This window comes from Canis lupus, chromosome 26, assembly GCF_003254725.2.
Source record: "Canis lupus dingo isolate Sandy chromosome 26, ASM325472v2, whole genome shotgun sequence".
Lineage (NCBI taxonomy): Eukaryota > Metazoa > Chordata > Mammalia > Carnivora > Canidae > Canis > Canis lupus.
The window spans coordinates 23,966,673-23,993,358 of NC_064268.1; the positions used below are offsets into that span (position 1 = coordinate 23,966,673).

Genomic DNA, 26,686 nt, shown 5'->3' on the forward strand with positions numbered 1-26,686 from the left:
TCTATACACATTATTTGGAATTCTTCTGCAAAGAATATTTGTCTATTTGTCTTGGTCTGTTCAGACTGCTATAACAAAATACTATCAACTAGGTGGCTTATAAACAACAGAAATTTATTTCTCACAATTCTGGAGGCTAGAAAGTCCATGATCAAGGTGCGAGCAGATTTGGTATCTGGTGAGGACCTGCTTTCTGGTTCATAGACAGTTATCTTCACACTGTTCTCACATGGAGTAAGGGAGCTCCCTGGGTTTTTTGTTGTTGTTGTTGTTTTGTAAGGGGACTAATTCCATTTATGAGGGCGGCTAATCACTTCCCAAAGTCTCCACCTTCAAATACCATCACATTGGGGATTACATTTCAATACTGATTTTTGAGGAGACAAACATTTAGTCAATGGCACCATTTATTTATTCAATCATATCACTATGAACGCAATGATAATGTTTCACTTTGGATTATATTCTAATACTTCTTTATTTTTTTACTCAAATTGTTCCAGTTTTGGCATTAGGGGATTCTTTTCACTGGCTTCCATATCCCTTTGGCATAGTCCATCAGTGTGAAAGCATATGCACACTTCTTTACTTTTTCGTACTATAAGATGTTCCAGGCTTTTTGAATAATTCTTGCCCCAGTCCTAGAATCAGCCATTTTTCTAGGGACCCCGTAGTCCCTTTTACTAGAGAATGGTATTATAAACCAAAATCTGGGTGCTAGGTAATCTTATTGCTACTGGGATGTCTTCACTTCTAGGCTTTTGCAGCTGACAATAAAAAATATGTGTGTATACTGTTAACCTTAAAAGTAAAAATGCCAATTATTTTACCAGCAAAGGATGGGTTTATTTGGGAAGAGCTGAGAATTGCAATCCAGGACAAGCAAGCTACAGCAAAACCATGGTGGGTCAGAAGAACAAATGAAATACTTTTTTATAGAGAAAAGGGGGATTTGGAAGGGCTGAACTCATTGGAGTAGACTGGGAGTTCTAAGTATAGTGGTTTCTCATTGGCTGAACTGTGATTGTTTCTTAATGGCTAGGTGGTGTTTGCCAGGGAAGGAGAAAATCTTCCTTTCTTCTGCTGATGTGTATACCTACAAAGTCTTCCTCTTACCGGGTCTGCAGAGAACAAGTGGTAGTCTATGAGAGCTCCCCCTGCTGGCCTCCTGATGCCATTGTAAACAAGGTTTCCATTTATTAATTTTCATAATACTGCTCTGTTGTATACACACTTATCTATAAATATTCTATATATCATTATCCTTGTCTACATTAAGCTACACATGAGGTCATAGAGATGTCTCTAGCTCTAATCCATTATCATTAGATAGATAATGATAGATCATTCTAGCTTCCTCTTGCATATCTGTAAATTCACACTTCAGCTGTGAGAAACCTGCCTTCATAATCTGCAATCTGTTTACTTAATTGTCCAGTTCCAGTACACATGTCTAGTAGTATCAGAATTCATTCATACCTTTATGATATACAGCTTAGAGTACAGTGCTTATGTGCAGATCTTTCTGCCAGTATTCTTACAGATCCCACTCATTTTCAAAGTTTCTTAGGTCAGCATCCTATCTTCCACTACTTCTGTTGCTTTATACACTGGTAATACAGATTGGATTGCTTGTCATGTTCTGCATTCTATCCTGGGATCTCCTGATCTCCTCAATGATTTTTTTTAAATTTGCATGCATTAAGTTCACTTTATGTGCTGTCAAGTTCTATTAGTCTCTACAAATACATAGTATTATATATCCACCATATTACTATCAAACAGAATAGTTTCACCATTCTAAAAAAAACCTTTTCTTTTTTTTTTAAGATTTTATTTATTGGGGCACCTGGGTAGCTTGGTGGTTGAGCATCTGCCTTTGGCTCAGGGTGTGATCCCGGGGTCCTGGGATTGGGTCCCGCATCAGGCTCACTGCAAGGAGTCTGCTTCTCCCTCTGCCTATGTCTCTGCCTCTGTGTGTGTGTGTGTCTCATGCATAAATAAAATCTTTAAAAAAAAGATTTTATTTATTTATTTGAGAGGGAGAGAGCACAGAGTGAGAGTGAGAGGGAGATGTGGGCAGAGAGCATGAAACGGGGCTTGACCCCAGGACCCTGAGATCATGACCTCAGCTGAAGGCAGACATTTAATGACTGAGTGATGTAGGTGCCTCTAATCCCCTATTTTTGCTCTACCTATTCAACCCCTTTACCCAACCTTCTTCCTTGCAACCTCTGACAACTACTGATCTTACTATCCCTATCGTTTGTCTTTTCCAGAATGTCATATAATTGCAATCATATAGTAAGTAGACTTAGCAGACTCACTTCTTTCTTCACTCATCAATATGCATTTAAGTTTTATTCATGTCTCCTTGTGGCTTGATTTCCCATTTCTTTTTTGTTTGTTTATACCATATTTTCATTATATATACATCATATTTTATATATATCTCAGAATTTGTTTTTCCATTCACTCATTAAATAATATCTTGGTTGCTTGCAGGTTTTGGTAATTATGAATAAAGTTGTTATAAACTTTTATATGCAGATTTTTGTATGGATCTCCAGTTGGGTAAATAGCTAGGAGTATGATCGCAGAATCTGACAGTAAAACTATGTTTTGCTTTGAAAGAAACTGCCAAACTGTCTTCCCAAGTGACTGTCCTATATTGCATTCCCACCAACAATGAATGGCAGTTCCTGTTCACCTGCATACTCACCAGCATTTGGTGGTGTCAGTGTTTTGAATTTTGACCATTCTTTTATTTATTCATTTATTTATATTGTATTTATTTTATTGAGAGAGAGCTTGCACATGTGGTCAGGAGAGGGGTAGATTGAGAGGGAAGGAGAGAATCCCAGTGCAGGCCTCAACTTTAGGACCCTGAGATCATGATCTTGCCAAAACCAAGAGTTGGATGCTTAACCAACGAGCCAGCCAGGCACCCTTTTTAAAATTTTTTTAAATTTTATTTGTTTATTTATTTCTTAAAATAGGCTCCAAGCCCAGGGTTGATCCAGTGCATGGCTTGAATTTACAACCCTGAGATCAAGACCTGAGCTGAGATCAAGAGCTGGACACCCAACGAACTAAGTCACCCAGGTGCCCTGATTTTGACTATTCTAACAAGTTTGTAGTGGTATCATGATTGTTTTAATTTCCTAATGACATATGATGTGGAGTATCTTTTCATATGCTTATTTGTCATTTATATATCATCTTTGATGAGGTGTCTATTCAGGTCTTTTGCCCATTTTTTAATTGGGTTGCTTGTTTTCTTATTGCTGAGTTTTAAGAATTCTTTGCATATTTTGGATAACAGGGTTGTGTGTGTGTTTTTTAAGTTATTTATTTATTTACTTATTTATTTATTTATTTAGAGAGAGAGAGTGCACAACCAGGCAGAGTGGCAAGGAAGATGGAGAGGGAGAAGCAGGCTCTGAGCAGGGAGCCTGATGCAGGGCTTGATCCCAGGACCCTGGGATTATGACCTGAACTGAAGGCAGATGCTCAATCGACTGAGCCACTCAGGTGCCCCAGGATAACAGCTTTTATCTTGTGTTTTGCAAATATTTTCTCCCAGTCGGTGGCTTGTCTTATCATTCTCTTGATTGTGTCCTCAGCAGAGCAATTTTTAATTTTAATGAAGCTCAGATTATCAATTATTTCTTTCACAGACCATGACTTTGACATTGTGTGGAAAAGTCATAACTTCTTCTAGAAGCTTTAAGTTTTATAGCCTTGTATCTTATGTTTAGTTCTCAATTTTTCATGATAAGTATAAGGTATATGTCTAAATAAATTTTTTTTTGCATATGGACATTTTATTGTTCCAGCATATTTGTTGGAATAAGTATCCTTTCTCCATTGTCAATTTCTTTGCTCCCTTATCAAGATATCAATGGACAGTTTTTGTATGGGTCTATTTCTAGAGTCTCTATTCTGTTCCATCTGTCAACCTGTGGATTTTTTCACCAGTTCTACACCATCTTGATTACTGTAGCTTCATGTAAATCTTGAAATTAGGTAGTGTCAGTCCTCCAACTTTGTTCTTTTTCAGTATTTTGTTGATTACTCTAAGTCTTTTGCCTCTCCATATAAACTTTAGAATCAATTTATCAACACCCACAAAATAGCTTACTGGGATTTTGACTGGGGTCATTGGAATATCTAGATCATGTTATCACCATGACATCTTAACAACATTGAGCCTTCCAGTCTATGGACACAAAATATCCCTCTGTTTATTTAGATTTTTCTTGATTTCTTTTATCAGAATTTTAGAGTTTTCTGCATATAGATCCTATTTTTCTTTAGGTAGGCTCCACACTCAATATGGGGCTTGACCTCATGACCCCGAGGGCAAGAATTGCATGTTCCACTGACTGAGCTAGTTGGGTGCCCTGATCCCATACATATTTTGTTTATGCTCACATTGTTTTAGCTCTCTGCCTTTTGGAATTCTTTGAGGCCTAGGTTTGAAGTACATTCGTAAAGAGCTACCATTTCCTTCTGCCACATACTGAGATGGCTTTACAAGCCTGTTTCTTACAAGAAATGGGACTGTAATACCGTACTCATAGGTTTCTCATTAGGATCAAACAAGGATGCTTGTGAAATGCTTAGAACAGTGGCTGGCATATGGTTTAAGCTCATTCCATTTTAGCTCTTATTAATGACTATCAAAATCCAGGAAAGAATGCTACAGGGAAAAGCTAAATGTCCACTTAGCAAGTTTCTAATTTCTAAAGGTCAGGATTCCAGCTTAGTAAGAGAAAAGAGTCTTGCACATGACACAAGACTATGAGACTATCTTAATCCATGCCATGCTGGCATACAGCAGACAACGTGAATAATCCTGTCTGAAAGTCTTTCCTTCTTTCCCCTGAACCTCCCTCTATCTTCAAGGGTTTGTTGTCCTGACCAGGACCCCTGGAGGGAACACTGGATTCCTGCTGGCAGATCCCAAGAGAACTTCTCAGACAGATCCTTGGAACTGTCTTGAATCTGTAGGGTCCTCTGTGGAGCAGAGCAACTGTAGAGGGCTGACCACATGAACAGAAAGGTTATTAAAGCATTTGGCTAAAAGCTGGGGTTGGGTGAAATGTTAACCAAACAGTGCTTTGATAGGCTCAACGTATTGCAGGACTGCATTAGAGGGGTCAACTTCAGATCTGGATAGCAAAGTGGACCCAGAGTCCTATTCCCTTGGAAACTACAAAGATAGGTGTGTAATATTGAATCCAGAAACTTCTTTTTTTAAAAGATTTTTAAAACAATGTATTCATGAGGGACGCCTGGGTGGCTCAGCAGTTGGGCGCCTGCCTTCAGTCTAAGGTATGATACTGGAGCCCTGGCAATTAGCCATAATATGACTGCAGTAAAAATCTCATTAGAGATTTTAGGTGTTTCAGAGATTAGAGGTGTTTTAAGATGATAACATTTTCACAGGTTGATCTGGAAGGGAGCTCAGTTAGAATGATCTTCTCCAACCCTCTTATCTCACACAGGAGAAACTATTTCAAACTCAGAGAGGTTAGGTGACCTGGACAAGGTACACAGCACCACCAGGCTTAACTCTTGGGCATTGATTTTCCTGTGAGGTTAGGCAGATGAGGAATCCTTTGTTCCCTTTTCTACTTACAGAGATTTTTTTTAATTTTAATTTTTTTTTTAAGATTACTTTCCTAGTCCTAACAAGTAGCCCTGCTACCCAGGGGCTCCTGTCTTTAATGATTAAATCCCGTTCTTTTTTTTGTTTTGTCTCCCAGGCCTCCCGCTTTCTGGTTGGTTGAGAAACTGGCCTGTCTGGTCCGGGTCCAGCCCCACCCACCCCCAACTCCGGGCGGGCTGGCTGAGAACAGCTGACACCAGCAGTAGCTCACGTGACTAGTAGGGCTCTCAGTTCCGCTCCCTGTCCCAGACCGGGGTGGGTACTTGCAGGGACTCCTTCTGTGGGGGGCACCAGGTAGGCACCCCAGCCCTGCCTGTCCACTGCTGGGACGGTGAGGGGGATACCACACAGGCGCAATTGGACAGACTTGGGCAGATCAGATGTCAGGTCTTCTGTGCTTGCCCAGGGCTCTTCAGGCGGCGGGGACAGAATGTAGCTGCCCTCAAGGGGTCTCACAGCATTCCTACTTGCCCTCCCCCTCCCCCAGCTCCCTACCTCCAGGAAGATTGCTCAGCCCTTCCTTCCTCTGTTCTTTGGCCTTCCTTTCACCTCAGCTACAGATCTTTTTCCCCTTTCTCTCTGCTGATTTAGCAGCATCCTGCTGGGGGTGTGGAGGGATTAATCAGTGACAGGAAGCTGCCTCTTTCAGAGCAGTGACTTCGCTGTGGTTAGGAAAGCCTCTGCAAGACCAGCCCTAGAAGTCTGTCGTGCTTCACCCCTCTGCTCCTGCCATGGGGCACCTTGGGGTCCTCCTCTTCCTGCTTGGGGGCCTGGGAACTCTCGCTGATATCTGCGGTGAGTAACCAAATCTACTCTGTGCCTCTTTCCTCCTGGGTCCTTGGGGGGAGGGGGGCTGTTTTGTCCGAACCTCTCATGAGGTAGCTGGAGAAACTGAGGCTCGGATGTGTGGGAGGATCCGATTTAACTGCCCCTTTGGGCTTCCACAGCAGTTGGGACTTAGCTGGACTTCAATGTTTGACACACTGTATTGAGATTAATTACAGTTGACCCTCGAACAACATGCGTTAGGTCTGCTGACCCTCCATGCAGCCAAAAATCTATCTATAACTTTCAACTCCCCCAAAACTTTTTTTTTTTAAGATTTTATTTATTTATTCACGAGAGACACTGAGAGACAGGCAGAGACATAGGCAGAGGGAGAAGCAGGCTCCTCACAGGGAACCAGATGCAGGACCAGATCCCAGGACTGGGATCACCCTGTAGATGCTCAACCGCTGAACCACCCAGCTGTCCCTCAACTCCCCCAAACTTAGCTACTAATAGCCTACCATTGACTGAAAGCCTTACTAATAAGATCAACAGTCAATTAACACATATTTTGTAAATGTATTATATACTGTATTCTTAGGATAAAGTCAGTTGGAAAAAAGAAAATGTTAAGAAAATCACAAGGGGGATCCCTGGGTGGCTCAGTAGTTTGGCGCCTGCCTTTGGCCCAGGGCGCGATCCTGGAGTCCTGGATCGAATCCCGTGTCGGGCTCCCGGTGTGGAGCCTGCTTCTCCCTCCTCCTGTGTCTCTGCCTCTCTCTCTATCATAAATAAATAAATAAATAAATAAATAAATAAATAAATAAATAAATCTGAAAAAAAAAAAAAAGAAAATCACAAGGGAAAGAAAATAGATTTGGGGCACCTGGGTGACTCAGCTAAGCGTCTGCCTTCGGCTCAGGTCGGGATCCCGAGGTCCTGGGATCAAGCCCTGTGACCCTCTCTCAAATAAATAAATGAAATCTTATTTTTTAAAAAAGAAAATACATTAAAAAATTTTAGAGAGTTTATTTATTTGAGAGTGAGAGAGTACAAGTGAGGTGAGGGGCAGAGGGAGAAGCAGACTTAGTGAGCAGGAAGCTCGATGCAGGGCTCAATGCGGTGCTCCATCCAGGGACTCCATCCCTGGATTTACTCATTAATACACGTTGACTGAGGCTTCTCGTGCCGGTATAGCATTGGGGCTTGGGGAAAGAACAAGGCAGGTACCATCCCTGTCCTAGTAGACTGTTCTAGTAAAAGGAACAGACAGAAGAAGTCAAGAGGCAAATCGGTACTGTTTGGGGACTATGGTGAGTGCCAAAGGAAGTGAACCAGGCACGGAGGTTGAGAGCTGGGGGCCACTGATTTAGGCAGAGAATATGAGGAAGGATTTCCAAGGGCCAGGTGTGATAGGGGGATTGAGACCCAGAGGAGGCAAAGAAGCTGGCAAGAAAAGGAGTGGGGTACCTGAGAGAACATAAGTGGCAGGTCATGGCAAGGAATTTGTATTGTATTGTACACAGAGGAGCCTAGCTGCTTCGGCTCTGTGTCCCAGGGCCCCCCTCAGGGGCCTCTTGGGACCTCTTGGGACCGTCTGGGAGTCTGAACACAGACCTGGTGCTCTTTGTGCACTGGAGATAGGCAGAAAGCAGAAAGCAGGCAGGGAAGCCTCTGTGCTCTGGGGCTACCCACCTCTCTTCCCTCCTTGTGTTCTGCCCGCAGCCTTACACTGTATAATATGTTTTCACCCCCTGGATCTCTTGTGATCTTTGGAGAAACCAAGAGGCAGGTTCAGGTGACAGATGAGTCAGTAAAGGGTTGGAGGAGCCAGGCGACCTGCTAAGGCACTCCGGCTTTCCAGGACTTTGCTGGACTCAGTTCTCATAACTCCAGGCCACAGTCTTCCCTGGGCATCGGGAGCCCCACCCACTGTTCCATACATGCAACCAGACCCCTCAGCTCTTGGCTCTTAGTTCCTGTACAGACAGTCCCTAGGAGAGACCTGAAACCCAGTCCTCACCCTCACTGGATCCGAACCATTCAGTAGTTGGCCCACAGACCCAACAGAGAAGCCATGGACCAGGTTTGGGGGTGCAGCTGCCTACTCCTGAGCCAGTTAGCTGCCCAGAACCTCATTCTCTCTTCTGCAAAATGGGCTAAGAATGTTTCCCTGCCTTCCGCCTTGGTGTGGTGCAGAGGATCCCACAGCACCTGCTTTACCAGCTCAAAGCTCTATGAGGTTGTGAAATTGACAAAGATGCTGCACTAATGCTGCCCAGGGTGGGCTCCTGTGCTTTGGAATGTCAGGCCTGTGAGCTGGCAGAGCTGCATGGCCCTGTGAGCAAGAGGCCCCATGGAGAGAGCTCGCCCTGGGCCATTTTTATGACTGGAGGCTGAATTGTGGTTATTGGCCTCTCTTTATAGCTCTGGCTCCTCTTCTTATCACTTCTAATCCCAAGGCTGACTCACCTGCTGGAGGTCAGAGCCAGGAGCCCGGGTGAGGCTCCCCTACCAGTTTGAAGAAAAGGAAAAGGGAAAGAGAGGGACAAGGGGACATATGACCAGAGAGACAGGCTGAAAGAGGTAGAGACTGAGACGGGGCAGTCCGGGTGGCTTAGCGGTTTAGCGCCGCCTTCAGTCCAGGGCCTGATCCTGGAGACCTGGGTTCCCTGCATGGAGCCTGCTTCTCCCTCTGCCTGCGTCTCTGTCTCTCTCTCTCTCTGTGTCTCTCATGAATAAATAAATAAAATCTTAAACAAAACAAAACAAAACAAAAAGAGACTGAGACAGATCCAGACAGAGAGGGGGGAAATACCTACAGGAATGGGAGGCAGCCCCAGAAAGACACTGAGAAAGAGAAAGGAAAGAAAAGCAACCCTTGTGCCCAACCCCCACCTCTTCTAGGCCCTCCATAGGTAGTAAGAGATACCTGTGACTTTTGGGAAAACAGACATGAGATGGTGGGACTCTTGGGGTGCCTGGCTGGCTCAGTCCACAGAGCATGTGACTCTAGATATCAGGGTCATGAGTTTGAACCCCACTCTGGGTGCAGAGATTACTTTAAAAAAATGATGGTGGGGTCCAAACCAAGAGAGATGGGCCTGTATGAGAGAAACCCCAGTCCTTGTGCAGGTGAAGAGCTCTGGTGGTAGTTCCTTTTCTCAGTCCCCCTCTCAGGAGGGGCAGCTTACCCAGCATCCTGGGACTCAGCACAGTGGAAGCAGCTGGAGCCCTGCAAATAACTGGGAGGCAGTAAATGGGGAAAAGTCCAAAGTACCTCCAAGGCCACCCACTGAGCTCAGGTTCCTCCCCTAAAGGAAGAAGGCAGGGTCAGCTGGAGCTGGGAAATGCCTCTGAGGCTTCTACTTCCCCAGTATTTCAGCATTCTGATGACACAGTTTCAGGCAAATCTCAAAGCACACAGAGAAATGGTTGCAGATGATGATGGCTTTCTAACAGATTCACCCCTCAATCTCAGGCCCTCTTCACCTAACAAGATGTGGCAGGAAAAGCATTATTTTGAGATCTGCACAGAGGAATCTTTTTTTTTTTTTTTTTGCACGGAGGAATCTCATCAGGCAGCCCCAGTTAGCCATGGGCAGCCTACATGGTTTATTTGGCCTTGTTTGTTTGTTTTAAGATTTATTTACTTGTTTTAGGGGGGAGGGGCAGAAGGAGAGGGAGAGAGAACCTTCAAGCAGACTCCCTGACCTGGGGCTTGATCCCATGATCCTGAGATCATGACCTGAGCTGAAATCAAGGGTTGGCCATTTAACTGACTGAGCCACCTGGGAACCCCAGCCTGAAGTGTTTTATTTATTTATTTATTTATTTATTTATTTATTTATTTATTTATTTATTTATGATTTTATTTATTCATGAGAGACGCAGAGAGAGAGGCAGAGACGTAGGCAGAGGGAGAAGCAGGCTCCCTGCGGGGAGCCTGATGCAGGACATCCCAGGACCCTGGGATCAGGACCTGAGCCAAAGGCAGATGGCTTAACCACTGAGCCATCCAGGTGCCCCACCTGAAGTGTTTTAAAACTGGGTGTGAGGGGATCCCTGGGTGGCTCAGTAGTTTGGCACCTGCCTTTGGCCCAGGGCGCGATCCTGGAGTCCCGGGATCGAGTCCCATGTCGGGCTCCCAGCATGGAGCCCGCTTCTCCCTCCTCCTGTGTCTCTGCCTCTCTCTCAATCTCTGTGTCTATCATGAATCAATCAATAAATAAATCTTTAAAAAAATAAAAAAATAAAACTGGGTGTGTAACATGTTCTGCATGTGGGTTATGGTTTTTGTAAATGGATTTGGCAGAGCACCAAAGAACAGAGGCTTTGCAGGCAGGTTCATCCTTGGCTCTGCAGCCTGTATAAGACACAACATGACTTTGTACGGCTGTTTCCTCTTTGTGCAAAGCAATGGTGACAGTTCCTATGCCACAGGGCTAGCATGAGAATCAGGTGAGGTCAGGTGCAGTGCCTGGGGCACATAACGCAGCTGGGCCTCCACTCTCTTGTTACCCATGGTGGCAGAGTGGTTGCCTGGTACCAGCTTCCTCTGCCTTCAGCCCCCCACCTCTTCCTGGCTCACTCCAACTGCTGTTTTGGGATATCTGCTTCCCCTCTTTACCACCTTTCATTACTGCCATATTTTCCCATATAAGTAGGTTGTGTGCTTGATGGGGATGGAGTAGAAATGTTTATTCCCTGGAGAAGGCTCTGGTAAGGTAAAAGCAGTTCCTTGCTGGTGGCCTGGCCCTGCAACCTCACTTGGCCTATTCTCTTTCCTAAGAAATACCGGAGGTGAATAGCAAGCTGGTGGAGACACTGGGCCAGCGCCTCTTGCCCTGGATAGACTGGCTCTCCCTGGAGCACCTGAACCCCAGTATCTACATTGGCCTACGCCTCTCCAGCCTGCAGGCTGGAGCCAGGGAGGCCTTCTATCTGCACATCCTCAAGCTCAAGTACCAGCAGAGCTTCCTGAGGTATCCCTGTTCACTTTCTTCTCCTTTCCACCTCCTAAGAGACAGGAGACATATGTTCTGATTTGGGTTGCTACTGCTTTGTTGGGAGACTTTGGGCAAATTTTGTCTCCTTTGACACTTTCTCCATCTGTAGAATGGGGTTGGCTTGACTAGATTGGAGGCAGACATCACTAATCCATGACTATAATCCCTCTCATAGTGAGCCCAGAAGCAGCATTTAGCAGCATCTAACTCTGTGCTCCCTTTCCAGGGGGCATTAAGGGGAGGCCTGTTCTGAGGTTCAGTGTAGGAGTTTGAGTGAAAGGTGAAGGATCATGAGCATCTGCTGCTTGGATTCCTTCTCAAGAAGTGGACACAGGGCAGGGAGAGGGAAGAAAGGGAAGACTGTGTAGGCAAAGTGTGATCAATATGGCGGGGCAAACACAGGTCACTTGGATGTGAGAGCCCTTGGGGCTTGTCTTTTTTATCTTTACAAAATATGTATGGCATGTACCTTAGAATGTGCATAGCTGACTGTCTACTTTTGGTAGTTCTAGCAAAGTTTCTCATTGTTAGGATTCTTTTCACTTTATGATGTTGAGGGTGGTGGTGGTGCCCCAAACCAGGCTTACCAGGGTGGCATTTTCTTACAGAAATATTGTTAACTGGCTTTAGTCCTAGGCTTGCTGTCAACGATGACAACAGGGACGACCAGGCCAAGCCCTCCATGGGCCAGCTGGCCCTCTACCTGCTGGCTCTCAGGGCTAACTGTGAGTTCGTTGGAGGCCACAAGGGTGACAGACTGGTCTCCCAGCTGAAGCGGTTCCTGGAAGATGAGAAGAGGGCCATTGGTGAGAGGACATAGTCTGCCAAATGTGTGGGGGCCTCACTGAGTAGCATTTTCTGGGGAAGCATCTAAGTCAGAACTTCAGGTTTTCTTCCAGGCCTCTTTCCCAACCTCCATTCTGCTTGTCTCACTATCCACCTAGAGGCTTGGCCCTGCTGCAGTAGCCATCCTTGATCAAGCCTTTCCTGTATCCCACATGCACTCTGTTGGCAAGTTCTACTGCTCAGCTATCAGGACTGAACTGACTTTCTACTTCTGGGACAACTCCATGGCCTCCGTACTTCTTACTCCTCAGGCTCTCTCTGCTAACTGTCCTGCCTCCTGATTCGACCCAGCACATGACAACTAGGGCAAGCCTTTTTTTTTTTTTTTTTTTTTTAAAGATTTATTTATTTATTCATTCAGAGAGAGCGAGAGAGAGTCAGAGACACAGGCAGAGGGAGATGCAGGCCCCATGCAGGAAGCCCGACGCGGGACTCGATCCCGGGTCTCCAGGATCACACCCCAGGCTGCAGGCGGCACTAAACCGCTGCGCCACTGGGGCTGTAGGACAAGCCTTTTAATTATAAACTTGATCTTGTTAGCCTGCTGAAACCCTGCAGAGGCTGCTCACTGCTGTGTCACAGGCCTTCAGGCCCATCTGTCTGTCTTTTTCTCTTCTTCAGGACTTGCTGGCCCACTCGCTCGTTCACCCAGGCACCTGCCTTTCTGGCTCTGGCCACACTGATATCTCCGCTTACAGATCAGGGTCTTTATATATGTTATATATATATATATATATATATATATATATATATATATATATATATATATATCTGGAAGGTTTCCTTCTTCTAGCTTACCCCTGCTCCTCTTTAGCTATTCTCCACCCTGCCTCCCCTATGTCACTGCCTTAGAGAATCCTGCCCTGATTCCCCAGCTACTCAGAGGCCTCTACTGTATGGCCCCAGAGGCCTCAGTCCACATTTCAGTTCTAATCATGCTGTCATGGGTGCAGGTTGGGTTACTGTTGGAGGCCCTGGCTGCACTCTGCCTGGCTGGTTGCCACTAGCTCAGTCACCACCCTGAGCATAGCATCTGACACAGAGCGGATCCTCAGCAAGAATGGGTTGGAACAATGAAGGAATAAAAGATCCCATCACCCAGAGGATGGTGTTGGGAAGTGCGAGCAATGGGGTCCCATGTGCTGGCTGGGCTGGTTCCTGGGAGGGGGCAGGGAGGCAACCCCTCAGGCCCGGCATAAAGTCCCTGCCCCTGGTTTTCTCCCTCTTAGGACCCAATCACAAGGGCCACCCCCGCACTAGCTACTACCAGTATGGCCTGGGCATCCTGGCCCTGTGTGTCCACCAGAAGCGGCTCCATGACACCGTGGTGGGCAAGCTCCTGTATGCTGTGGAACATGACCATCATCTCCACCGGGACCACCTCTCTGTGGGTGAGTGGGCTAGACCCTACTAAAGCCAGGTTGGCACTCCTCCAGCCCCCAGCCCCAACTGAAGGCCTCCATCCCCTGCCCCTTGCTCACCTTTCCCTGGGACCCCTCCTTATGTGTCTCTTAGGAGTGAAATGATGAGGGCTCATGTGTGTGTGGTACAGAGGTTGTGAGTCAGTTTTGTAGCTAGACTGGGACCCTGACCCCAGCTTTGTCACATACTTATTGTAGGCCACCCCTCAGATGGCCATTCTGATTCAGCTTCTCCTATAAAATAACCTCCCAACAGTATCCTGATAAAAAAATGCCTTCTGAGTAGAGGGCTTAGCATAGTGCCTGGCATGGAGAAAGTTCTAGATATATAGCTATGATCTTGTCATCATATGAACTGAGAAGCCTGAGACCTGGATCCTGGAACTGCTACCTCACTGTGTTGCCTTGGTTCTCTAGTACCCTTTCTTTCTTTCTTTCTTTCTTTCTTTCTTTCTTTCTTTCTTTCTTTCTTTCTTTCTTTTTTTTAAAGATAAAAAAAGAGATTTTATTTATTTATTCATGAGAGACACACAGAGAGAGGCAGAGACATAGGCAGGGGAAGAAACTGTCTGCGGGGAGCCTGATGTGGGACTCGATCCCGAGACTCCAGGATGATGACCTGAGCCAAAGGCAGATGCTCAACCACTGAGCCACCCAGGTGCCCCTCCAATGCCTTTCTTATCATTGTGATTCAGGCTCTCTTTTAGTTCTGGGATTCTGTGTGTGCCTCACATGGGTGAGGGTAGGGTGAAGTAGGTTGGGAGGGTGAGAAGGTGCCCCAGAGAGAAGGTGACAGGGAGCTTGCTCTGCCTGAGGCTTATAGAAAAAACACTCTGGACCGAGTAAATCACTTCAGGATGAGGACAGGGATTGGGGGGCTTCAAATCCCTCAGGGCCCAGGCAGCAACCTCAACCTATTAAATCAGATCACATGGGGGTGGTCCCAGCTATTGGTCTGTTCCAAAATGCAGGCCGGTTTGGGAACAAGTGGTGTAGGATAAAGTCCTCTTGAGCCTCTCTCTTCCGGGCTCTCTCCCTAACCTCTAACCCCTAAACAGTAGACAGAGTAAGGTGAGCAACCATTCTTGTTTGCCTAGAACTAAGGGGCTTCCCAGGACACTGGACTTGCAATGGCCAAACTGGGAAAGTTCTGGGCAAACTGGGCTGAGTTGGTCCCCCTAACTGGTGAGAACTTTCTAAAATGCTGATCTGACTATGCCCCTTCCTTAAGCCCTCTGGGGCAGCCCATTGCCCCAGGGCCCTGCCTAGACTGACCTCAGTTGGCTCTGTCCCTTGCAGACACAGTGGCCATGGCAGGCTTGGCCTTCACCTGTCTGGATGACTCCAACTTCAACCCCAGTCAGAGACACCGGATCACCCTGGCCATTAGGACAGTACGAGAGAAGATCCTGAAGGCCCAGACCCCTGAGGGCTACTTTGGGAATGTCTACAGCACCCCTTTGGCATTACAGGTAGGAAAGATAGCTTGGGGCCATAGTCCATCCTTGTGTTTGGAGGACGGTGGCCTGACTGGGGACCAGAAGACCTGGCTCCTCCATGCCAGCTGACCCACCTCCTCTTTGTCTTCCCCATTTGTCACCAGTTACTGATGAATTCCTTCATGCCTGGAGAGAAGCTGGGTACAGCATGCCTCAAGGCAAGGACTGCTCTGTTGGCCAGTATGAAGGATGGGGCCTTCCGGAATGCTCTCTTAATTTCCCAGCTGCTGCCTGTCCTGAACGGCAAGAGCTATGTAGATCTCATCTCCCCAGACTGTGAGGCACCAAGAGGTAGCTGGGCCTTTCGCAGGCGCCCTGTTCTTTTCATCTGCAGAGTGCTCCCTGAAGTCTGAATGTCCCAGGGAAGGGAGATGGCTTAGTCTTGATTTGCTGAGTCCACAGGTGTTTGTGGGTGCACATGGGACACACCTGCAGCTAAGATGTAGACATAGCTTCCAGAAAGTCATAGTGTGGGGAAAGAGATACCAAAATAGAGAGCTCTGGGTGGGCCATGAATCTGCAGCCCCTCATGTAATACCCCATGCAGAAATGTTTGAATGAGTAAATGGGGAGAGACACATTTTGGATAGTCCTGATACATCATAATGAGTTCCAATTAGCAGCTTGAATCAGGGCTTCATCTGGGAGAGGGACTTGAGTTGGTGAGTAGGATTTGCTGGAGGATAAGAGCAATAGCAAGGGCAGAACAGAGAGGGGGCGGTAGGAACAAAGGTGCCAAGGTATAGAAGACTGACATTTGGGGAAAAGGTCTTCCTAGAAACTGGGATATGGAAGAATGAGATGGAGTTGCAGGCAGGAGAATGAAAAGAAGGGGAGACCCTCTGTGGTAATGGTGTGTGTGGGGTGATATGAACAGATGCATGTTCAAGAAAGATACCTTGGGCTGCTCTGTGGCAGATAGGTGGTAAGGGGGATACTGGAGTCAGAAAAACCAGGGAGGGGCCCAAGCTTGGGCAACCTTGGCACATGAGGGCAAAGGGACAGGGGAGGCTGGGCTGGTGGCTGGGGGTGGTGCTGGCTGGGATGGACCACAGTGTCCTCGAGGGAAGAAAGGATGACTAGCACCTGGCTCCCTGCCCTCACACTAGCTACCCCTTCCTCTCTCTCTGGCATAGTCCTATTGCAACCAGCCATGGAGAATCCTTCACAGACCCGAGAGGTCATCAGCGTCATGCTGAAGGTCCCCAGTGTCTTGCCACCATACAGACACTCCATCTCTGTCCCTGCTGGGTCCTCCTTGGAAGATGTCTTTAAGAAGGCCCAGGAGCTCGGAGGATTCACGTAAGACCCCTACCTCTTGGTCCTCACCCCACCGGACCCCACATCCCTGAAACAGAACATGGATGGGATGGGGATGGAAGAAGAGGTTCCCCAGTAGAGGTGCTGGCCCAGGCTCTGTTGTCTTCACTCCTTTTTCTTTTCTTTTTTTTTTAAGATTTTATTTATTTATTCATGAGAGACACAGAGAGAGGCAGAGACATAGGCAGAGGGAGAAGCAGGCTCCCTACATGGAGCCTGATATGGGACTCAATCCCAGGACCCTGGGATCACAGCCTGAGCCAAAGGCAGATGCTCAACCATTGAGCTACCCAGGCATCCCCACCTTCTCTATTCCTGAATGGCCCACACTGTAGTGGAAACGGGCTGCTGTGGGCCAGCATTGTCGGTGGCTCTGAGAACATGCTCTGGGGGCAGAGCATCCACATTGGAATCCCAGCTCCACTACTCCCCAGCCAGGTACCCAGAGCTAGTTATTTACCTGCAGCCCAGTGAGAACACCAGCTGTGCCCTGCTCCTCACAGGGCCCATGCAAGGAGTCTAGGAATTAGCACACAAAGAGGACATGGCATATGTGGGAAGTGGCACCTGCACTTAGTTAGCTCAATACAGGCTAGCTTTCAAAAGAATAAGAATTTTTATTATCAGGCAATCTTGGCCTCATTCCTGTGACGAATTACCTTGGGCAAGTCCTCTGTAGAATGTAGAGGTTGGACAACATCCTTAAACTTACTTCTCACTCTGACAAGATTCGACAAGTCTGGGGCTGAGGATTTCTAGAGCATTGCTCTATGCCCAGCCATGTCCATGCTTAAATAACATGGGTGGAATTCTTGTGTTACCAATGGGGAATCTGAACCAGAGGAGTTGAGTGCTTCCACGGGATCACCCAGACTCCAGACTTCTCTTCTAGAAAGCTGGGCCTCAGTTTGAGAGGGCCTCAGTTTCTGTTCCCCACCTGGAGTTCCCAAAGGACAAAGAGGGTCCATAGCTGGTGTCTTGAAATTGTCTGGGCCAGGGAATTTTGGGCCAGAGATACACAAAAACCCCTTTAAAGAACAAAAATTCTCCCAGACCTAGGTTATTTCTGTTATACTATGACTTAGATGTATATTATTATGGTTACCATTAAAAGTCCCTTTTCTTTCTGGCTCCAAACATCTGTAAATCCTAAACAACTTTGCAAATTAGATATAAAGTGTAAAAAGAGTAACATTTAAATAAGGACTATTTGCTGAGGAGCCAGGTGTACATGGCCAGGCATGGGATGGGGTGAGCCCGATGCTCTCAGCTGCTGAGGCCTGAGCTACTGTCAAGCCTGAGTTTGTCCAGGTGACTGTGGCTTCTTAGGCCCTTCCCTGGCCCCGAACACTCCATTCACTACTGAGCCCACCTCAGTTCTCTTCCCAGTAGTCTGCAGTGCATACAACACAGTCCCAGATGGCCACACACACTGAGCAACTTGGCAGGCCCAGTCTAGCAGGCATTGAGAGTATGCAGAACCTGCTGGCATTCATGTCTGAATCATGTCCTCAAAATGAAGAAAAATGGAACTTAACATTCTAATGCAGAAGTCCAGGATCTCTGAGAAGACATCAGGGAAACAATTTTGTCAGTGGGGGTGGGTGCCTGAACTGGGTGCAGAGGCCAGACAGGAAGGTTGTATTTAGGGGCCTATAAATGAACGGCAGAGAAAGGTAGACTGCAGAGAGATCCAGAGAGAAAGAGAGGGGAGAGAAAGAGAGAGAGAGAGAGAGAAATAGAAACAGACGTACTCTAAGCAGCCACATGGACCCACAGAGTTAGAGAATGACAGGACAACAGGGGCTACTCTATGACAACCCCCTCTCCCCCGAACACTTTCCCTTTGACGAAGTGACCCTGAGTGGTTTTCTGTCTCCTAAAACGATAGAAACTTTCCCTCCCTAAGACAGAACCATTGATAAGCCTTTTGGAGGGAGGAAGAACATGACTCATGGACTTTTAAGAGGACCCTTTTGGCAGCAGTGTCCATGTGATTTGGAGAAATGCACAGTTGGAGACAAGGAGCTCAGGGAGGGGGTGTTGTAAATAAGGAGTCTCTTGGCCACAGTGGCCAGAAACCTAACTCTAACCCTCTTTGGTAATGGGGAGCATGGGGTGTGTAGAATCAGAGAGAAGATTAAGCCACCCAGCCATAAGAGAAGGGGAATGCCACTGAGCCCAGATTCTTCCAGAACCAGAGACCCAGTGCCACCACCATATCTCCGTCTTACACATCCCTGCTTCTCTGCATGCTGGTTTCACCCTCTCTCATTGGACATTGGCATCTTAATGTGGTTCTGGCAGCTTCTGCTCCTCACCCCACAATGTCAGCTCCCAGAGAGGGGGCAGCTGCTGAGCCAGTAATGTAATAAGCGTCCCTTCCTAAGCCATGGTCCTGGTCAGTGAGGAGGGGTAAAGTCTCCTGAATGGGCAGTGTCGGGGGGAGTAGAGGAGGGGTAGAGGTGAGGCCCATGGCCTGGAAAGGATTTGGTGAGCTCTGGCCCTGAGGGACAGGCCAGGGCTTTCCTGGTGGGGGTAGTTCTGTTTCTGCCCTCAGGTCAGTGGAAGCAAAAGTCACCCCTTCTTCCTCTGCCTCTCCCTTTGGTAGGTATGGAACGCAGAACACCTTGTCGGGCCCCTACCTGACTTCCGTGATGGGGAAAGAAGTTGGGGAACGTGAGTTCTGGCAGCTCCTCCGAGCCCCTGACACCCCGCTCCTAGAAGGTAAGTCTGGTGGCCACCCACCTCTGGACATCTCCCCTGACCAGCCTGGTTGCTGTGAGGCTTCCCCAGCTCACCTCGGCTTTCCCCTGAACATTTCTGGGCCTCAGCCTCGATAATCACTGATGCTCAAGTTGCTTATAAGTTAACTGAACCCTTAAGAATTCTTAAGTAAGTTATTGTGGCAACTCTAGGAAATCAGATAGGCTAAAAATAAAAAGAAGAAAAAATCAGGAAGCCCCAGTGGCTCAGTGGTTTAGCGCTGCCTTCGGCCCAGGGCCCAATCCTGGAGACCCGGGATCGAGTCCCACGTCGGGCTCCCTGTGTGGAGCCTGTTTCTCCCTCTGCCTCTCTCTCTCTTCTCTCTGTGTGTCGCTCATGAATAAATGAATAAAATCTTTAAAAGAAAAAAAAATCACCTACCATTTGCTACCTAGAAATCGCTTCTTTTAACTGTTGGTGTATTTTCTTCCAGCTAATTTTTTAAATACGTAAGTTTGTTTTTTCTTAAAAATGGAGCTTTCATCTGTAGCAATGCTGTCTGACAGAAATAAAATGTGAGGCACGTATGTAATTCTAAATTTTCTAGATGGTGACACTAATATTAACAGTATATCAAAAAAAAAAACAAAAAAAACAGTATATCTTATTTAACCGAATATATAAAATATTACTCTTCCAAGATATAATCAATGCAAAATTATTAATGACATTTTTACATGCTTTTTTGTTCTAAGATTTCAAATGCTCAATAGCTCTATGTAGCTAGCGTGAGCATGCTGGATGGCACAGTTCTACATATTGTTTTTGCAACTTTTGAAAAAAAATTCTTTTTAAAAGACATTTTATTTTATTTATTCACTTTTTCAAGTAAGCTCTCTGCCCAATGTGGGACTCGAACTCATGACCATGAGATGAAGAGTCACATGCTCTACTGACTGAGACAGCCAGGTGTTCCGCAACTTATTTTTTTCACTTCTTAACGTATTATAGACATCTTTCCATGTTGTCATATGTAGATTTCCCCCTTCCTTTGAAATAAGCATGTAGAATATATCACTCACGAGGGTGTCTTGGGCTGCAAGTAACAGGAAGCATAGTGCAAACTAGCTTCCACTCTATGACATCCGTTGACCAGAGTCCAGAGGGAAAGAGGACTTCTGGGCTGGTGTAACCTGGACTCCAGCCCTGCTCCCCTATGACTCCATAGTCCTCTTACTGCTGGCTTCCTCTTTTTGTGTCTTCTTGTGTCTTCCCAGGGCTGTTCCCTTTGAAAACTTTGCCCTGAGCAGACAGAGGTGGAATTGGGACACAGGCACATTCCTGGACCCATCCCCATTGTTAGGAGATGGCCCAGGTTCTGTACTCATCATTGGCTAGATAGCAAGGATTGCCACACAACTGGCGTGGGCCAGTCAGGGCCCGCCTCGGCACTGGGTGCTGCAATGCGGTATGGAGTGAGATGGGGAGGCTGCGGCTTCTCAATTCCTGCTAGATATTTAGGGTTTTAACTCCAGTTTTTTTTTTTTTTTTTAAGATTTTATCTATTTATTCATGAGAGACACAGAAAGAGAGGCAGGGACACAGGCAGAGGGAGGAGAAGTAGGCTCCATGTAAGGAGCCGGATGTGAGACTCGATCCTGAGAATCCAGGATCACACCCTGAGCCAAAGGCAGATGCTCAATCGTGAGCCACCCAGGTGTCCCTTAACTCCAGTTTTAACTCTTACAACATTAAGCTGTCATGAGCATCCTTGTGCATCAAGCCAGTTACCAGACAGACTCTTCTGAGTCATCTGTCCCTGCTCTTGCTACCTGGAGCTTCTGTGGGGGCACCTATCCCATGCCAGGCATCAGGCCAGGTACTTTCCAGTATGTGGAAAAGCATTCTCTTTCCCTGCCTGCTTCTGAACAGACTGACAAGTAAAACAAAGAGGTGGCAGATGGAGACCCCAGGTCTGACCTCTACTACTGAAAGTCAGGGCTAGAGATTGTAGACTGGTGCAAGAGCCTGATAGACTCAATCATGAGGCAGACGTGGATCATCGTGTCCTCTACCTCCCACCCCCTCTGTTCCCCGGTCCAGCAGGAAGCCCACTCCCATGGGGAAGAAGGAGCACGTGGTTGTGATACCATTATTGTCCTCATTTCAGAAATGGGAATGCTAGCACTCACAGAGGGAAGATAATTTGCCCAAAGTCACACTGCTGATGAGTGCAGAACTGGGGCTTAATCCTAGGTGCCAGGCTGGGCCTTGATTGTCTCTGGTGAGCAGAGGCTGGCTCCAGGAGATTTCACTCGTGGAATTGGCTGTCCCTCCAGACCACACTGAGCAAGTCCCTCTTCCCACCAGCCCCTTAGGGGACCCTGAAGATAGTGAGTCTGGCTGTCAGGTATTGCCAAGGGTCTCTTTCCTTTCATCCCATGTTGGTTATCCAACATGCTGTCCCATGCCCCCTCCTTGGTGGGCTCCCCCACTGTAAAATGAGCCTGGGGGCCTTAGGAACCCTGAGGTCACTGCTGTTTTCAGTTTCCAGAATGGCTCTGGACAGCTCCCTCTTCCCTACCACCAAGCCCTGAGAGGATCCCAGAGACCTTGTCCATGAGAAGAGGTGGGGAGAGTGAGATTCTCTGCCCTGCTAACTCCGCTGCTCACCCCGTTTCTGCAGGTATTGCTGAATACACCCCCAAGAACGGAGAAACCATCGAGCTGAGGCTGGTTAGCTGGTAGCCCCTGGGCTCACCTGCCCACAGCCTGGCCTACTCCCTGGGCTTCTGCCTTCCCTCCAGACATCGCTGTAACAGGCACACACCCAACCCTGCTGCTACCTCATGTGTACTTGGAGCAGTGTCCCCTGGATTACCCACCTATCACCTTCACAGATGTCCTCAGCCATCATCCACCCTGGATCAGGGAACCAAGCACCTTCCCTGGGAAGGGTGCCTTCTCAAGTCTGGCTCAGCCTGGCCACACAGGCATCCCCTGAAGGCCACTCATAGTCTGAAGGGTCTAAAGCAGACTCCTCGACACAAGGAGAAGTCACCGGCTACTAGTGTTGTGAGTACCGCCCCATATGGGATTGGGGTCCTGCGAGGAGACCTCTGTGGCCCAGGGGCTGTGGCCCTGACCCCAGCTCTGTCCCTGGCCTTCAGGGAAGTGGCCCCAGTCCTGGTCGTGGCATAGTGGCTGGGGAGGGCTCTGCAGAGCTGCTCAAAGCCTGCCTCTGAAATGATTAAAGTGTTGATTGTGCACATGCCCCCCCGTGTCCTGATGCCTCAAGCTCGTGACTGAGTACTGAGTACTGGGAGGCGGGGGTGGGGTGGGGGCGCTGGGACAGAGGAGGAGGAGACGCTTCAGAGGGGAGCAGAGGAGGAAGAGGTGGGTGAGCATCCTCCCGGGTGCTGGGAGGACGTGACGCTGGCGGTGGCAACATTGATTACTGCTTAGGGAATATGTACGTGCTAGACACTTTCTCACACAACTCTGAGGTTGTGGATATTCTTATTTTCATCTCTACTTTGCAGATAAGGAAATTGGTACTCACAAAGGATATGTGACTCACCCACAATGTCAAGCAGGGGACATGGCTTAGGAGACAGACCTGGCCTGGGGTGGCCTCCTGGCTCTTCCACTCAAACATTGAAAGGTGGGGGCTTCCGTGGTTGTTATGATTACATGGCAGAGCCCAAATATGACTGGAAGCCCAGGACACTAGAGCTTTTTTTTCTCTCCCAACACACAGTCAAGGTACCACCCCAGGCCTCAGCGGCCAGGGGCCATGGATCTCACCTGATAGGGGGAGGGGCCTGAACTCTGGGCTGACCTCTGGGAAGTGGGTTTCAGGCCAGGCAGGCACCCCACATGCCCTTCCTCACCAAGGTTAGGAAGGGGGCCCTGCCCTCAGAGGGGCATTCTGTCAAGTTCTATAGCGCTGCAAAGTCATCAAACTCACATAGTACATATATGCCACTTCCTAGAGCTCCAGTTTCAAATATTTGGGGTCTGGGCAAGGATGGGAAGTAGGCGATTTAAAAATTCTTATATTGAAACAAACATCCGAGTATCAGAAAGCCAAGTAAAGATGCAGCCTGTTTTGAAGGTGAAATGTCTGTGTCCAGAACCCCAGAGTGCTTGTTCACTTGTCCTTCTTTCATCACAATCAGAGGCACTTCTCAGAGGATTCAGAACCCACTCTGTGCCCTGTGGCTCTTCTACAATCCCCTCAAAGAAGGGTGGAGACTCAGAGAGGTCTGAGGCCTCCCTCGGGTTGCACAGCCTGGAGGTGGCTGATCACAGATCCTCCCCCATTGACCCCAGCCCTCAGGTTCTTGCCACCATATCACCGGGCTGCCTCCTTGGGAGCCCCCGAGACACCAGGCGAGGAAGCCACAGGCCCCCCCACATAGAGGAGACTGGCAGTGGCAGGTTTCAGGCCAGGCTAGGGAGAGTGGACGAGAACTTCAGGGAAGCCCCTGCACTGGGCTCTCAAGGGCGCGTCGTGAACTGGTTGTGATTGATCTGCCCTCCAAAGGGACTGTTTTAGTTGGGGTGTGTTTGGCTCTGAGGAGCGGGAAATGACTGAATCCTACTCAAATCAATGGATGTTTGCTGAAAAAACCCAGTCTATACCATCCCAGGGGCAGCCAAGGGTGAGAGAGAAACGGAAGTTGGGACTCCGAGTTCCCTTCCCTCCACTGTGCTCACTATTCTCTGTGTCTTTCCCATGTCAACTTCAGAGTGTGGCTGTAGCAGTGACTCTGTCACTTTCCAGTTCAATTCCCCAGCCCCCTCTTGCTTTTTCAGGGTCCAGGGACACCTGGCCCAGCCCAGCCCACCTGCGGATTCTGGGCCAGGTGTCCAGACTGGCATAATGTGCTGGGACCATAAGAAGGGGTGTGGTGAGAGCACTGTCATGTCTGGTGCAGGGCCCCATAGTAAGAGACTGATAAACAAAGGCCCTTCCTGGGGACTGGGGACCAGGTTTGTGTCTAGCCTGCATTTGGATCTTAGACCTCCAGACAGACCACTTCCCCTTCCCCTCCATGAGATGGCGCCAGGGTTTGCTTAGCATGCTCATGCCTTTGAGATCCTAACACGGATGGGGAAATGGAGGCCCTAGCAGTGAAGTGATTGATCTAGGCACATGCAGTGATGAGAGGAGAGGTGCAGCCCAGTTGCCAGAAATGGGTTCTTCTCCTGCTCCTGGTGCTTCCCGGAGTCCCTCCCTGAATCACCCACTTCCCATAGCAGGTTGGGGCTCCAAAGAGCAGCAATCGGATCTGAGGGATTTGAGTCTGTGGGCAAAGGAAGGCTGCTCTGGGCAGGTCTGGGCTTTTGGATTGACCCCAAGGACAGTGAAGAAGCCCGCTGCCCCCATTTTTGCACAAGGTAATATCCTGTGGAGAGTCTTGCTGCTTACAAGTCAAGGCAGGTTAAAAACTGAGGCTCTGTAACCCTCACCAGCACTCAGGCTGCACAACCCCTGCTTTGAGCTGTGCCCTCAGCCTCCCCCTTGCCCCCCACTGCAGTGTGGGCAGCTCCGTCCATCCCACCATGGCCCACTCAGGCCTCATCTTGATTAATGCTCATTATTCATAGCCCACCCCTTATGAGGCAGGGCAAGTAGGAGCTGCTTTGTGGCAGTCTTGGAGGAGTTGTAAACACTGCCTACCACTCCCTGCTAACTCAGCACTGAGAAGGTCAGGGTGTTTACTAGTTTTTAATGTATTATTATTATTTTAATTAAAGGAAACTTCCTGGAAGATTGACAAAATCTCAAAAAGAATATAACCCTTAGGTGGCACTGACTCCTCCTCTTCAGGAAATATGGAGGGAGGGAAGTTGCCTCCTTGGCTGCCTTAGTTTCTCTCCCACAACCCTTTCTGGAGAAACCCTGTCTAAAAACCCTTTATTTTAGTCCTTGATCTGGAAATCCTTTGCCTTACAATCTGGGCTATTAAGCAGCTATTTGTAGGCTCCAGCAGGCATCGGAATCTCCAGAGGCAAATGCAAAAATGCAGATTCCTGGGCCCACCAGAGAGCGTGGGATTCAGCAGGTCTCCCGTGAAGCTGGGGGCAGGTGTGGGGGGAGGACACAGATCTTGTTCAATGATTATGAGGGGGCTTGGGGTCCACTTGTCATCCCGCGGTCTGACCACGAGGGGGCGCCGCGGACCGAGCTAAGTGGTTGACCTTTGAGGTCCTGTTCCTCCCGACTGGCTGCTGTCATCAGGACTTGCCGGTCAGACGGCAGGCTACGGGTGAGCCGTGTTCTGGCGGGCAGCTTCCGCGGGGAAGGACGCCCGATGTCAGGAAAGAGGCTTGCAGCTGGCAGTGGGCACCTGCCTGCGCCAGGCATTCCACCTTGGTTCTCGCGCACTGGGACTCGAGCTCAGAGACTCCTGGGTCCATCCTGGAATCCCAATCAGCTTGTTCTGCTCTGGCGTGCGCGGTTTACCCAACCCTGAGCTCAGAGAGCATCTGTCGTTCAGATGGGAAAGCAGAGACCCAGGCAGGGGCAAGGGCTTAGTGGCAGCTGCTCTGGCTCCCAGCCCACCCAGGGCTCTTTGTCCTGCTAGGGCTGAGGGCAGAGGGCAGACCCCAGAAAGACCAGCTATTGAGTCAGCTGAGTGCCCAGGGGACGGGACAGGGGCTGCTGGCCAGGGATAGATGCTGGCTGGTACCCCACTTCCACAAATGTGGGTGGCCTTGGTGATTCAGTTTCTCGGTGCCTGCCTAGAGGGGGCTGGCCCCGGGCTGGGAGAGGGAGGAAGTGCTGGGAATAGGGAAGGGCTATGGAGGGGCCTGAAGGGGCCCGGTGCTCCAACTCCTCCACATGCTGAGGTCCCAGGGAATCGCTGCGGCCAGAGATCGGGCGACCCCAAGATTGGTCCTGGGATGAGGGAGGGTCCCTGGGTGGGGGCCCTTGAAGATGCAGTCTCTTGTAGCTGGGGCTTTTATTGGGTTCCCCCAGAAGGCCACCTCATTGTCCCCGCCCTGTGTTGGTCTCCATGGGGGGCTTGCCTTGGCGCGGGGTGTAGAGGGGCCGATCCCGCCCTGGGGGCAGCGGGGCCGGGCAGCGGGGCCCTGCGCCGGGGGGCTCGGCTGGGGGAGGCCCTGCGGGGCGGGTGGAGGAGCGGCTGGGAGCGGGCGGCGTGGGGCGGGGCGAGACATCCCTCCGGCTCCGGGGGCGGGGCCCGGCCGGGGGCGGCGCTGGGGGCTCCGCTCAACTTTCCGGGTGCGGCGCGGGCGGTGGCGGGGGCGGGGCCTCAGAGCGCGGGGCCTCGCCCGCCGGGCCGGGGGGGCTGCATCCTGGCGGGAGCTGCTGCCCGAGCCGGAGCCGGAGCCGGAGCCGGAGCCGGAGCCGCCGCCGCCGCCGCCGCCGCCGCGAGCCGGAGCGCCCGGGAGCCCGAGCCGGAGCCG

At 49.0% G+C, this 26,686-nt stretch overlaps 1 protein-coding gene across 4 annotated transcripts in view; it reads left to right on the forward strand.

Annotated features, from left to right (window-relative positions):
• Positions 1 to 22,520, forward strand: part of TCN2 (transcobalamin 2) — a 37,427-nt gene extending 14,907 nt beyond the window's left edge. The window contains exons 2-12 of one of the 4 annotated variants that reach the window (XM_025474550.3): positions 3,000 to 3,105; positions 5,775 to 5,932; positions 6,327 to 6,472; positions 11,238 to 11,430; positions 12,085 to 12,260; positions 13,530 to 13,691; positions 15,021 to 15,193; positions 15,325 to 15,511; positions 16,357 to 16,522; positions 19,152 to 19,267; positions 21,933 to 22,520. In XM_025474550.3, the coding sequence (XP_025330335.1) occupies positions 6,409 to 6,472; positions 11,238 to 11,430; positions 12,085 to 12,260; positions 13,530 to 13,691; positions 15,021 to 15,193; positions 15,325 to 15,511; positions 16,357 to 16,522; positions 19,152 to 19,267; positions 21,933 to 21,994 (1,299 nt within the window). In that variant the 5' untranslated portion in view covers positions 3,000 to 3,105; positions 5,775 to 5,932; positions 6,327 to 6,408 and the 3' untranslated portion in view covers positions 21,995 to 22,520. Of the gene's footprint in view, positions 1 to 2,999; positions 3,106 to 5,774; positions 5,972 to 6,271; positions 6,473 to 11,237; positions 11,431 to 12,084; positions 12,261 to 13,529; positions 13,692 to 15,020; positions 15,194 to 15,324; positions 15,512 to 16,356; positions 16,523 to 19,151; positions 19,268 to 21,932 lie in introns of those variants that run through there. The other 3 variants (XM_025474549.3, XM_049101581.1, XM_049101582.1) reach the window with 3 other exon arrangements.
• The last annotated feature ends 4,166 nt before the right edge of the window (positions 22,521 to 26,686 follow it).